This window comes from Symphalangus syndactylus, chromosome 8 (genome assembly GCF_028878055.3).
Source record: "Symphalangus syndactylus isolate Jambi chromosome 8, NHGRI_mSymSyn1-v2.1_pri, whole genome shotgun sequence".
Classification (NCBI taxonomy): Eukaryota; Metazoa; Chordata; class Mammalia; order Primates; family Hylobatidae; genus Symphalangus; species Symphalangus syndactylus.
Genome location: NC_072430.2, coordinates 73,602,018 through 73,615,722, shown reverse-complemented (window position 1 = coordinate 73,615,722; position 13,705 = coordinate 73,602,018). Strand labels below are relative to the sequence as shown.

At 43.7% G+C, this 13,705-nt stretch overlaps 1 protein-coding gene across 7 annotated transcripts in view; it reads right to left on the bottom strand.

Annotated features, from left to right (window-relative positions):
• The window catches only part of KLHL23 (kelch like family member 23), a 60,945-nt gene extending 47,480 nt beyond the window's left edge, over nucleotides 1-13,465 (bottom strand). For 6 of the 7 annotated variants that reach the window (XR_008659548.2, XR_008659551.2, XR_008659547.2 and 3 more), the window contains exons 1-3: nucleotides 13,200-13,453; nucleotides 11,078-12,292; nucleotides 5,885-6,037 (exon numbers count right to left, since the gene is read on the bottom strand). Coding sequence is in view for 2 of the 7 variants with exons in the window: in XM_055289660.2 (XP_055145635.1) it covers nucleotides 5,885-6,037; nucleotides 11,078-12,290 (1,366 nt within the window). In the remaining 5 variants the exon portion in view is untranslated. Of the gene's footprint in view, nucleotides 1-5,884; nucleotides 6,038-11,077; nucleotides 12,293-13,199 lie in introns of all 7 variants that reach the window. The other variant, XM_055289659.2, reaches the window with a different exon arrangement.
• Between the last annotated feature and the right edge of the window lie 240 nt (nucleotides 13,466-13,705).

Sequence of the window (13,705 nt, the reverse complement as noted above, 5' to 3'; positions counted from 1 at the left end):
TTTGTTTTTTTTTTTTTTGAGACAGAGTCTCACTCTGTCTCCCAGGCTGGAGTGCAGTGGCACAATCTCGGCTCACTGCAACCTCTGCTTCCCGGGTTCAAGTGATTCTTATGCTTCAGCCACCCAAGTAGCCAGGATTACAGGTGTGCACTGTAGCTGAGATTACAGGTGCGCACCACCATGCCTGGCTAATTTTTGTATTTTTAGTAGAGGTGGGGTTTTGCCATGTTGCCCAGGTGCTAGTCTTGAACTCCTGGACTCAAGCAATGCACTGAGATTACAGGCGTGAGCCACCGTGCCCGGGCCTCCCTAGGTTTTGACAGCTAAGGAAAGTCTTAGAAGATTGCATTTTTGCTTCACTTTCACATATTTTTCTCAAGTTACTGACATCCAAGAAAATAATTATCCTACTTGTTAAAAACTCATTTTTTACTTTCCAGTTATTTTTATGTTGAATTTTTATAGGATTTACTTGTTTCAAGTACTTGTGAAACACTGCTTATATCAATTCTATGAATCATTCAATTAATGGTTATTGTGAAAATGATAGTTCAAATATTTTATCAGTTGGTAAAAGTGATTCAACATCACTCACTAGGCTTTTCTTACGTTACTTGGAGTTTATCAAAACACCCCAATTTTTGATTCATATGTTATGAAAGCCATCTGTCTTCCTATAGCAGTAAAAATATTTAAGTAAAGTGATTCCTAATCATTTTTTCTCTTTTACTCAAATACAACACATGTTCTATTACTGTGGATAGGAACTTTTTCTTCCTGAGCTGTAACTGCTTTTTTTCTTGTTGGTTAACCCCTCTAAGCCACTGAGGCTCTGGGACTGTGCCTGGCTCACTGTGCTCCTAGCACTGAGTATATAGCAGCATGCAGGATGCACACAGCAGATATGTTAGACATGAATAAGTGAACAAATGAATAATCAAGAATGGGAGTGACACCATCTGTCATGGCTCAAAAGTTTACACACAAGTATAAAACATCAACACACAGCAGTCTGTATTCAGTGTTAGATGAGTGATATGAACAAACAACTAGAGGGATTCAGAGAAAACCACAATATCCATTTGAATTGATTTCCATTTTTTTTCCTAAGATCTTTTCTCATTGAAGAGCCTGTAAAGTTTATGTAGTCTAACTTCCTGATTTTACTGGAAAGTAAGGCCCAAGAGCTTAATCTACTTGCCGATGGCAAGGCAGGTAAATAAATGGCAGGGCCAGGAAAGTTCTCTCCCCACTTGACACAGTTCTCCACAGGTCCTTCATCACGTACTGCTTCCTCTTGGCTCTTCACACACTCTTGTTCCTCAGCTTATCCCTCAACTCTGCCCGTTTCCTAGGATTCTGCCCGTAGCTGTATTGCTGGTCACACCCTACCAAGGCATCTTATTCATCCCCATACCCAGAGCCACCATCCAAGCAAACAATCCCCAGATCTCTACATTCAGCTACCTCCCTCCTCCTCAGCTGCAAACCCACATTTCCCTTTGCCCGCTGGACAGCTCTTTTGGGTTATCCAATGATTCCTTTGCTCTAAACTATAAAATTGAGCTCATCATCTCCCCTCTTCTCCCTTCCTGTCAGCTTCTCCTTCAGTATACCTCATTCTCTCAGACAACCAGCCAGAGACCCTGAGACGACTGTCAACTCCTTTCTCTCCTTCATCTCCTGTATGCTGTCAGCCAAGGAAGCAATCAGCTATTGAATCTATGACATTCCTCATATCGGCCCCTCTTTTCTACTGCTACCACTTCTTCAGGCTTTCAGCATTTCTCCCTTGGTTAAACACAATAGTGTTAGTAGATCCCCTTGCTGTCTTTCTCCCAATCTACCTAAAAGGACTTCTTTTCCTTTTTTTTTATCTTTTTTTTTTTGAGACAGAGTCTCACTCTGTCACCCAGGCTGGAGTGCAGTGGCACGATCTTCGGCTCACTGCAAGCTCTGCCTCCCGGGTTCACGCCATTCTCCTGGCTCAGCCTCCAGAGTAGCTGGGACTACAGGCGCCCGCCACCATGCCTGGCTAATTTTTTTGTATTTTTAGTAGAGATGGGGTTTCACCATGTTCGCCAGGATGGCCTTGATCTCCTGACCTCATGATCCACCCACCTCGGCCTCCCAAAGTGCAGGGATTACAGGCGTGAGCCACTGCACCCAGCCAGGAGTTCTCTTCTTAAAACCAGAGCTGGGCCAGGTGCAGTGGCTCAGGCCTGTAATCCCAGTGCTTTGGGAGGCTGAGGCGGGTGGATGACTTTAGGCCAGGAGTTCAAGACCAGCCTGGCCAACATGGTGAAACCCCGTCTCTACTAAAAAAAAAAATACAAAAACTAGCCAGGCGTGGTGGCGCATGCCTGTAATCCCAGCTACCTGGGAGGCTGAGATGCAAGAATCGCTGAACCCAAGATTGTGCCACTGCACTCCAGCCTAGGCAACAGAGTGAGACTGTCTTTAAAAAAAACAAAAAACAAAAAACCTAGAGCTGATCACATATCATTCTCTTGCTCGAAAACCTGTATGATTCTGCATTTTAAAAATTACCCAGACTGAGCTGGGTGTGATGGCTCAAGCCTGTAATCCCAGCACTTTGGGAGGCTGAGGAAGGCGAATCACAAGGTCAAGAGTTTGAGACCAGCCTGGCTAACATGGTGAAACCCCATCTCTACTAAAAATATGAAAAATTAGCCGGGCAAAGTAGCGGCGCCTGTAATCTCAGCTACTTGGGAGGCTGAGGCAGGAGAATAGCTTCAACCTGGGATGCGGATGTTGCAGTTAGCCAAGATCACACCACTGCACTCCAGCCTGGGCAACACAGCGAGACTCCATCTCAAAAAAAAAAAAAATTACTCAGACTGCCATTCAAAGCTCTCCATGACATGCTTTCCAACTGAGCTCTCCCATCCGATCTCCCATTATACCCTCTTCCATTCCATTCATTCATGTCTACTCCCAGGTAATGGAATACACCTGAAACTTTCCTTTCCACCTTCCTCCATTGGGCTGACTTCTTGCCAGAAAAACCCTTCGTCAAAAACTAGCTTCCTTATTTGGGGCCATTCTTTAAGGCCCAGATCATAACCACCTACCGTTTGAAGCATTCTAAGATGGTCAGATTTCCCTTAATTAGACTTACACTCTTTTTATTCTCAATTTCAATAGCACTTGTTTTTACAAAACTTAGCAGAGACTGTCCTGTATTTCAACTACGTATGTATATTTGCTCCTGGATTCTGAGCTCCTACGGCAGTAAAGACTAGCACTTAATCATCTTACATAATTATCAGAATCCTACCTTTTCCATTGTAGGGTCTCAATAAATGTCACCTTGAATTCAATGTAACTATAGTCCCATGTTTCCCAATTATACAAACTACCCCATTAAAGGAGTTAAGATAAAATATAATACTTATATTATCTTTAAAAAATAACAGTAGTCATTTCTTCTCAGTGTAAGCAATGTATCTCTATGAAGTCAACTCAAGGATGACATTTTAATTCCTCGGGAGGTACTGCTAAAATCCGTAAGAAATAAACCTTGCTATAATTCAGTAGATGCAGATGCACAGCCTTCAAGAGCTTAAGGATTTAACAGACTAGCTGAGCAAAGCCAGCCAGGAGCAAGAAAAACAACAGCACAGGCCCCCTAGGTCAGTGACGTGAGGAGAATTGGAAGGACTGTGGTGAACGGAGCACACAAGCCTCATTTAGGGGAACAGCTGCCCCCCGGCTCCCGTGACTGCTGCCTAGAAGGAATACATCCAAGGCTGCCAGGTCTTCCCATTTCTTCTAAAGGACAGAAATCATGATTTTTACTTGAAATCTCTTAAATTTTAAATATTGGTAACAAGGCAGTTCAAAAATATTTTAAGGACTGTGAAAGCTAAACAGAACACATCATGCAAGGTACTGATTTAAAGTCTGTTTTTTATGTTTCATCAGGAAAAAGTTCAATGGAAATCAAAACTTTACACGTGGATGCATATTATGTTACCATTGATTTCTACTATAATTTAACATTTATTTTGGATTTTCTATTTGCCATGATTAAATCCAAAGTGACACTGTCTCTCAGACTCTTTTTCATGTAGTTAATAAGTTATATGAAATATGTTATGGAAAACTTATTTTTGAGGGAACCTCTTAATGACATATACATTAAATTTATAATATAAATAACTGCCCTCTAATTTGTGAATTCTGACTTTTCATGTATTGCATTTTCTTTGTAAAGATAAGCTTATCCACAAAATAGGCAGAGTAACATCTAACTTCTAAGGTTAACATGAGGTTCAGGTGAGATAACAGTGAAGTTCAAGCCAGACTGTCTAGGTTTGAACCTCAGTTCTAGTAAGCACTAGCTGGCTAACCTTGGGCAATTTATTAAATCTCTTTGTACCTCAGTGTCCTATAAAATGTGATAAAAACAGTACCTAGCTCATGGAATTACTTTGAGGTTTAAACAGATTATACACGTAAAATTACTGGAATAGTTTATGCCTGCCACACACTGACTGAATAAATGCTAGCTATTACTCACTATGAGTTGTTATAATTCCTTTCCATTATAACTTCACTGATCACAGCATAAAGTGGTGGAGAGTCTGGGATGGTCCATTTGGGCTACTAGGAGGCAGAAGTTTACCCATTCCATGATGTCTTTGCAGCCAGGGAAGCCTGTGGCTAAAGTTTCTTCTCATGCAAAGCCTGCACATATGGAGATGCAGCACCAGATTTAGGTGTGCTTCAGCTGAACCATCCATCATATGGGATAGATGATGTATGGGCTGGAAGCAGCTGCCTTGGCTGAAAGCAGGAGAGTCTGCTCCCTTAAGGAGAGGCAGATTGTTTAGTGGCTACAGCACAAGTTATGGAATCAGACTGCCAGATTTTGAATCCTGGTCCACCACTTTCAAACTGTGAAACTATGACCTTCGAAAAGTTACTCATTGTTTCTAAGCCTCCATTTCCAGATATGTAAAATGGTGACAAACAATACCTGCTCACAGACTCGTAGTGAGAATCTGAGGTAATACACATATGAAGCGCTTAGCCAGTGCCTGATCTATGGTAAGTATTACTAGTCCTCTCAGATGGTTCCAGCTTGTGAATTTCAACTACACCCTCCACTGGACCCACACGGAAGCTTGATGCTCTACGGAAAATGATTCAAGGTAACATGGTGGTACGATGATATGAATCTTTCCTAATGAAAACAACTTAAACCTATGGCATAACTGAAACAGACTAAAACCTGTGCTTCCCTCTGAGCTCTTCACAAAGACGCAAGTCAAAGAACAAAAAGACATCCAAGAAGACACGCCATTCCTTATGGGCAGACAGCATGTTCCCTGTATGAGCGTTAAGGTAAGGCCAACATATGGCTCTGCACATTGTAGGAGTGAATGCTTAATAGTAAGTGAAACCTAGAAAGAACATGCTTCTAAAACAGGAAACAATCTCTAGCTGAACTTCAGTCACTGGGTACCCTTTCTATTTGATAGAACGGTGCTTTTCGACTACTTATGAACATTGTATTTTATATAATTAATGTCAAAAATGAAAGATGGCACATAAAGGAAAACACAAAAAAGAAACAAGTGAAAAAAAATTAAAGACGCTAACATTTTTGACTACATAGACTTATAATGTGCATTGTATAAAGATATCAGGGAAAATATTTGTAGATGTGACCCAATCAGAATCTCATTGTGATTACTGTTGGATGGATATATATGAATATTTTGAGAATTTTAATTCTACCCATGTGTAGTCTACAATAAAATCAGCATTTTCTATTTCCAGCCCATTTTTAGCCATCCTTTAAGCTACTAAACTACATCATAACATATACTATTTGAGACAGTATTTTTGTTACCTGGATGTGGACTGGAGGTGATGAGGCTCCATTCGTTGATATCAGAATTGTAGCTCTGAACTTTGTCATAGGTGCAGCTTCCTCTGTAGCCACAGTGGCCACCAATGACGTAGATAACATCATGTAAGACACAGGCAGTAGCATTCCCCACACCTATGTATTAATTAAAATCACATCTTTAGATTGATCTTTTGTTCTTTTTTGCAGTGAACACTGGGCTAAATTTATTGTTGTTTTTGTTATTACTGATGGTAAAATGCAAGGTACTGTGCTAAGTGCTATAAGGGACAAAAGAATAAAAAAGGAAGGCTCTTTGTGCTCTTAAGAGAGGGTGGGATGTGCACACAAATACAGCCATGCACCATGCACAATGATCTCCATAAAATTATAATGGAATGGAAAATTTCCTATCACCTAGTGATATTGTTGTAGCTGTTATAAAGACATGGCATAAAGCATTCTCGTGTGTTTCTGGTGATGCTGGTGTAAATAAATCTACAACTCTGGCAGGTCCTTCAAGAGGTATTCTAGAAAAAGGCATTATTATCATAGGAGAGGACAGCTCTATGCCTGTTATTGCCCTTGAAAGCCTGCAAGTGGGACAAGATGTGGAGGTGGAAGACAGTGATATTGATGATTCTGACATTGATGATCCTGACCCTGTATAGGCCTCGGCTAATGTGTGTGTCTGTGTCTTACTTTTTAACAAAAAAGTTTAACAAGTAAAAAAAATCAATAAATAAGTTATATATATATATATATATATATAATATAAAAAAGCTTATAGAGGCCAGGCGAGGTGGCTCACGTCTGTAATCCCAGCACTTTAGGAGGCCGAGGTGGGCAGATCACGAGGTCAGGAGATCGAGACCATCCTGGCTAACACGGTGAAACCCCGTCTCCACTAAAAATACAAAAAATTAGCCAGGCATGGTGGCGGGCGCCTGTAGTCCTAGCTATTTGGGAGCCTGAGGCAGGAGAGTGGTCTGAACCCGGGAGGCAGAGCTTGCAGTGAGCTGAGATAGCACCACTGCACTCCAGCCTTGGCGACAGAGTGAGACTCCGTCTCAAAAAAAAAAAAAAAAGCTTATAGAATAAAGATAAAAAGAAAACATTTTTATAAGCTATATAAAGTCTACAGCAATGCCTGTAATTCCAGCAGTTTAGGAGGCTGAGGCAGGGGATCACTTGAGCCCAGGAGGAGGCTGAGACTAGCCTGGACTACAAAGTGAGACCACATCTCTATAAAAAATAAAAAAGTAGCCACGTGTGATGGCATGTGCCTGTAGTCCCAGCTACTTGGGAAGCTGAGGTGGGAGGACTGCTTGATCTCAGGAGGTCAAGGCTGCAGTGAGCTATGTTTACATCGCTGCAGTCCAGCCTAAGTATCAGAGCAAGACCCTGTTTCAAAAACAGTAAAAAGTAAAGTCTACAGTAGTGTACAGTAATGTCCTAGGCCTTCACAATCCCTCCCCACTCACTCACTGACTTAACCAGAACAACTTCCAGTCCTGTAAGCTCCATTCATGGTAAATGCCCTAAATAGGTCTGCCATTTTTATCTTTTATGCTGTATTTTTACTGTACCTTTTCTATGTTTAGATACACAAAGACTTATCATTGTGTTATATTGCTTAGAATATTCAGTATAGTAACATGCTATACAGGCCTGAAGCCTAGGAGTAACAGGCTATACCATACAGCCTAGGTGTGTATTAGGCTGTACGATTAGTATAGTATAGCCTGTTGTGTAAGCATAATGTTCACATGACAAAATTGCCTAATCACACATTTCTCAGAATATATCCCCATTGTTAAGTGGCACATGGCTGTAATTAAAACACTAGGTATAAAATGGAAGAAACATCATGAAAAAAGGGACAGATGAATTGCTGGGCATGGTCAGGGCAAGAAAACACCGCATTTGACAAGGGAAATCACAGCAGGTGGTGGTGGAATTTGACCTGGGTGATGGTAGGAAGTTGGCAGGTATAGGTGAGAGGAGGCCATTCTAGACAGAGGGAAAAGCCAGTGCAAAGGCTTACTGGACAATGTCAAGTAGCACTGTTTGACCAGGGCAGGTGGCACGCTGGGGGTTGTTGCATGGGACTTTAAGGCTGGCATGGTAAGTTGAAGCCAGGTAGCAAAGGATACTGATGCCCAACAAAGAATCTGGATTTAATTCAGCCAGATTTTAAAGGTTTTTAAACAGAGGAATACAGCAACTAACAAAGGAAGAACAGGTACCAGAAAGATCTAGTTACTGGCCAGGGTGGGTGGTCTCGAGGGCCTGATTTTGAAGGGACTTTGGGTATGGAGGGAACAGCATAGAGAAAGAGACAGGTAAAACACACAGGTCTTGATGACTGACTGACGCAGAGGCAAACCAAACTGATTTTGAGGTCCTGAGCTGGAAAAACTGGAATCACTGATGCCAAAACAAGGAAGGGTGGGGGAAGGCGAGGAGGGGAAGGAGGAGGAGGAAGAAGAAGGAGGGAGAGGGGATGGGGGAGGGGAAGGGATGGGGAGGAGGGGAGGAGGGGGAGGAAGGGGAGGAGGGGAAGGAGGGGGAGGAGGAGGAAGAGGTGGGGGAGGAAGGGGAGGAAATAGGTTTGGAGGGAAGATGAAAAAAGGAAGAAAGATGATGAGGATCATTTTAGTTGAAAATGTTGGTTTTGTCTTTCCACTAACTTTTACCTAGCACCATTTTGCAGGATACAGTTTAATCTTCTTGTTCCTTTCTATTCCAAAATAAAAGTGGGTTTATAAGTAGAGCAGTTATGATGGAAAAAAATAAAGATTTAGGAGTTCCTAAACAGCCAAGTATTTATTTCTTCTCTGTACATTAGTGAACTTAATTTGGGTCCAGGACCAAAAAAAGGAAATAAATTTTAAATTTGACTGTACCCAAATTAAGTTCATTACCACAGAAAGCTGCTATTTCACTTCAAGGCTACAAAATAAAACAAATTGAAAAAAATGTTATCCTTTCTACAAAAAAATGGGAATCTAAAAGTTCAGTATGGCTGGGTGTGGTGGTTCACACCTATAATCCCCGCACTTTGGGAGGCCAAGGTGGGAGAATCACTTGAGGCCAGGGGTTCAAGACCAGCCTGGGCAACATAGTAAGACCCCCATTTCTAGTTTTAAAAATTAAAAATAAAATTTAAAAAATTGTTTAAAAAAAGTTCTGTATGAGTCCACCCACCAAAACAAGTAGTAGTCAAAACTGCACATAACTGGCAAAGTGTTACCTCTCCCTAGGATGACTAGATATAAACAAGAATCAAAGCTTTTTTTGAGTTCAAAGTATAAAACTGGAATTTCAGACCCAGTTAGCAGGTGAGGGAGGACTTTGAGGTATGAGGATCTCCTACTCCATTCAAGGTTAAGGCAAGCACACATATGGCTTTTGTTTCACAGTAGATATACCATCGCAGCATATTTTTTTCCAGCAAGCACTGTTCTAAATATAAATTTTAAAAATTTCAGTAAAGTAGTAAGCTTTCATTCTCAAAGAAATATACTCTAAACCCACCCTTGTAATCCGAGCACTTTGGGAGGCCAAGGTTGGGGGATCACTTGAGGTCAGGAGTTCAAGACCAGCCTGGCCAACATGGTGAATTGAAACCCCGTCTCTACTAAAAATACAAAAATTAGCTAGGTGTGGTGGCACATGCCTGTCAGGAGGCTGAGGCAGGAGAATTGCTTGAACTGGGGAGGCAGAGGTTGCAGTGAGCGAAGATCACGCCACTGCATTCCAGCCTGGGAGACAGAGTGAGACTCCATCTCAAAAAAAAAAAAAAAAGAAAAAGAAAAAGAAATATACTCTGAACCACAAAACCACTGAAACTGTTACATCATCCTTAAAAAACAGAATCAGAAATGTATGCTAGTTTACAATAGCTGCTTAAATATATGGACTTTTCTTGTTTCTTTTGCAGAAGAGGGGTCAGGACATTCAGAGCCCTCCTGGAATCGGCAAGTAGTGGTGAGACTCAGGCAAAGACAAAAACCAGGGGAGCAACAGCACCGGGCTTTCTGTTACCTTCTCCCACCCTGGTGTCAGAGTGGTCACGACTTCACGTGAAATCAATTTCTGCTCTCTAAGAGCTGACATGTCCTTCGATACCGACATTCAGGACAATCAGGCCTAACATTTATAGCATGCTTACTCTGTCAGACACTGTTCTAGGCACTTCACAAGCATAGATTAATCCTCTCAGTGATCCGAGACTAGGTAATATCGTCATCCCCATTATACAGATGACAAAACGGGGGCACAGGGTGATTGAACAATTTGCCAGAGCTCATCAGCAAGTAAGAGGAAAGCAGGGATCTGCATGCAGGCAGTTTAGCTTCAGAGGCAGCGTGCCTGATCCCAAGACTGTTCTGCCTCTCAGCTTCCTGCCTGTCATCCAAGGATCATACCAGGTCAGATTTCCAGACCAGGTCAAATTCCCACACTCTTACTAGCATTAAAAAAGAAACAGAAAAGCCTGGGAAGAAACATTTGGGACAAAATGATACAAATTTGGTAACAACCTACCAGTTGTTTTTGTACAACTCCTCAGCACCAATGAATAAATACAATGAAATAAGATTCCCCTTTAACTTTATTTCCAGTGGGAGAGAAGGAGAGCAAGGCTAACAAATCGCCAAACACAGCAGAAAATAGTGTTTATCAGATAGATACCGAGACCCAGGGGTGTGCCAGGTTCTGTGGGTCACATGAGGGAGAGTATGGTGTCTGCCCCTCTCAGGGAGGACTGAATTGCAAAAGCAGACGTTGTCTCTGGTTCCTGGAAGAAAGTACTTTGTTAAATCCTGTAGGGACCAAACCTTCCAAGGTTTTAATGAAGGACCTCTTGAGAGCTGATCAGCGTATTTTGAGAGGAAAAAAGTTGAATAGCAGAATTTTAAAGGGCTCAATTTTAAGAACACGAAAAAATGAAAAACTGTCCAGATTTGTCTCTTCATCTAGCCCTTGACTTGAATATAAATTCTCATAACTCTCACACAAGTTGGGAACTATGCTATATTGTTTTTATCTGGAACATTCTGTGTAGCATTATTTGTAAAATTCACTATAGTTCCTGGATAGCATCCCAAAGTGATAAATTCAAGAGAAGTGAGACTGCTGGTCCAGCCCTAGACATCTAAAAAATACAAAATAAACATAATCTCCACTTACCTTTAATCATGTTTGCAATAGGAATCCATTTCTCTTTTAAAGGATCATAGAACTCAGCCTCTTCTGCTGGAGCCCCTTTTCTGTAACCACCTAAAGCATAGACACAGCCACCCAAGGTGACTGCACAGTGGTAATACCTAGCATTGAGCATTGGCAAACCTTCTGTCCATTCATCACTTTCACTGTTATAGATCCACACTGTGTCAAGAGCTTCTATGTTATCCGTCCTGTAGCCCCCAGTTACATAAATGTTGGGTCCTAAACATGTAACACCATAGCTCTCCCTGGTATAATCTGGTATTTCTGCTCCCTGAATCCAAACATTTGTCAAAGGATCCCATATGTGAACCTCTGATAAAGGATGCCAGTAATAGCCTCCAATTATATACATTGTGGCTGTGGACCTCTGGGAAATCTCTTTATGCATGGGATTCAAGGCATTGTATATTAGGGAGCGGATCTTATTTTCGGTGAGCAGGCAGCTTCTTTGAAGACCTAAGGCTGTTTTTAAGTACACTGGATCTATATCAATGTTGATATAGCTCAGTAGATTATAGAGGCATTCAATTCGATTTTCTACATCATGAGCAGTCCACTTAATAACTGGCTCTATGATAGCTTCTTCTTTCCAAACACTGAGATTCTTTCTGGACAAGATAAAGAGAAACTTTTCAAGGCTGATTTCCAGAAATTCTTCTTGTTGCCACACTTCCTTAAACTTTGAACATAGAATTCTTCGAGATTCCTTCTCTAGTTCTGGACACACATGAAATTCTGCAAAGGAGTGCATTCCAATACAATTATCAATATCCAAGTGCCTTACCAAAAACCGCTCACAAGCTTTCTTTACTGAAAGGAACTGTAGCAGATCCGCTGCCTCAAGCAGGCTTTGAACATTTCTTTTAGTTATTTCAATTTGGGAAGTGTATGCATAATTTACAAGGCCTTCCAGAATATCATGGTGGATGCCAGAGAGTTTTATTTTATTTTTAAATTTTTCTTTCATGTCAGCTGTGAACATTGCCTTAAAATAATTGCTGCAAGCAGCTAAAACGGCTCGGTGACAATGGAAGATTATGCCTGAAGGACACTGAAGGGTAATATCAGTAAATAATCCATCCAAGTAAAATGTTCTGAATGCATCCAGAAAATCCACTGGATGTGTTGAATCCTTGAAAAGATAAATATAATCTTCTTGTCCTTTTAGAGCCATGGCTGCAATAAATATGAAATAACAAATGTGTTTTCAATGTTGCACATTCTCTCAAATAATCAATGCTAAATAACTTGACTAGCATCGGATATACTCCAAAACTGGACTAAGTTCAACATCTAAATAATAAACGCAAAATGTGGATGGACTGTTTGATCATTTATATGGTGGTCAATTTAAATTCAGGGTAGCTCGGAGCTTGAAATGAGGCTCCTGGATTTTTCAGTAGTCCTTTTGAGAGTACTGATTTGCTACTCCATTCACCGCAATCTACCCTGGCCTGGCGTTCGGAGATGAGATCCCACACTAGGCAAGGCAAGTGTCGGAGGGTCACCCCACTCGAGGCTGGACCTCAGCTGTCTCGGCTCGGCCCCAATTCAACCTTTTCCCCAAGCTCGTCTCCCTTTGAAATCACATCGAAATGCCAAGAAAGGGATGATGGAAATATAAACGGACAAGAAGAGGTCTCGGAAAAGCGAAATCCTGAGCCCTTTCGCTTAAGGAAGGAGAGAAAGGAAGGCGGCTCGGCGCAGCCCCTGCAGCCTGCGCCCCCTCCCCCGCGCCCGCCGCAGGGGTTTCCGCGCGCCCCGCGCCTGGGCCCCGGCCCACGTTCCCGCCCGGAGACCGCCCGGCCCCGGGGCCAGGAGAGGGGCTGGACTCGAGGGCGCCGCGTGCCGCCCGCGGGCCCCAGTGCCCGCGTCCCTCTGCCCGGCACTCCGCGCAGGTGTGGGAAAGACGCTGCAGGCAGCCCCCGCGCAAAGCGTTCGGCCCGGCCCGGCGACCGCGCGGCCATTGTCTGCGTTCCTCTCCCGCGCGGCCTCGCTGCCCGCGCCCGGCCCCGCTCCCCGCGCCCAGCCCCGCTCGCTCGCCGCAGGCCGGCCTCGGGCTGCGGGTCCGCACCGCACCTACCTCCCGCCGGGGCTCGGCACGCGGCGCTGGCCCGCGGGCTAGCAGCGAGCGGGAGCGGGGACGCCTCCGGCCCCTCTGACCATCTTTGGAAGAGGCGCTCGGAGGCCGCCAGCTAGTGCCGCTCCACCCCACAAGCAGCTCCTATTTTGGTGTCCCGGCGGCTCCCCCGCCTCCACCCGAATAGCCCCCCGCGCGGTCTGGGCGCGAGGCCACTCGCGGGAACTTCCCCGTCGCCGGGCCGCGCGGCGAGCGGGGCGGGGCGGGGCGGGGCGTGCGGGCGTGCGCGCGGCTCGGCCCCTCCCCAGCGGCGCCCCCCACGGCAGGTGGGACTGCTTCCCCAGGAGACAGCCCGCGCCGCCGCCTTCCCCTTCGTTGGCTCGCTCGCTCTCCCGCGCGCTCTCTCACACCAGGTCGAGCGTCTTCTCTTAGATAAACTCTGAGTCCTGAATTATTAATAACACCATATATGAGTGTGTGTGTGTGCGCGCGCGCGCGTGTGCATGTGT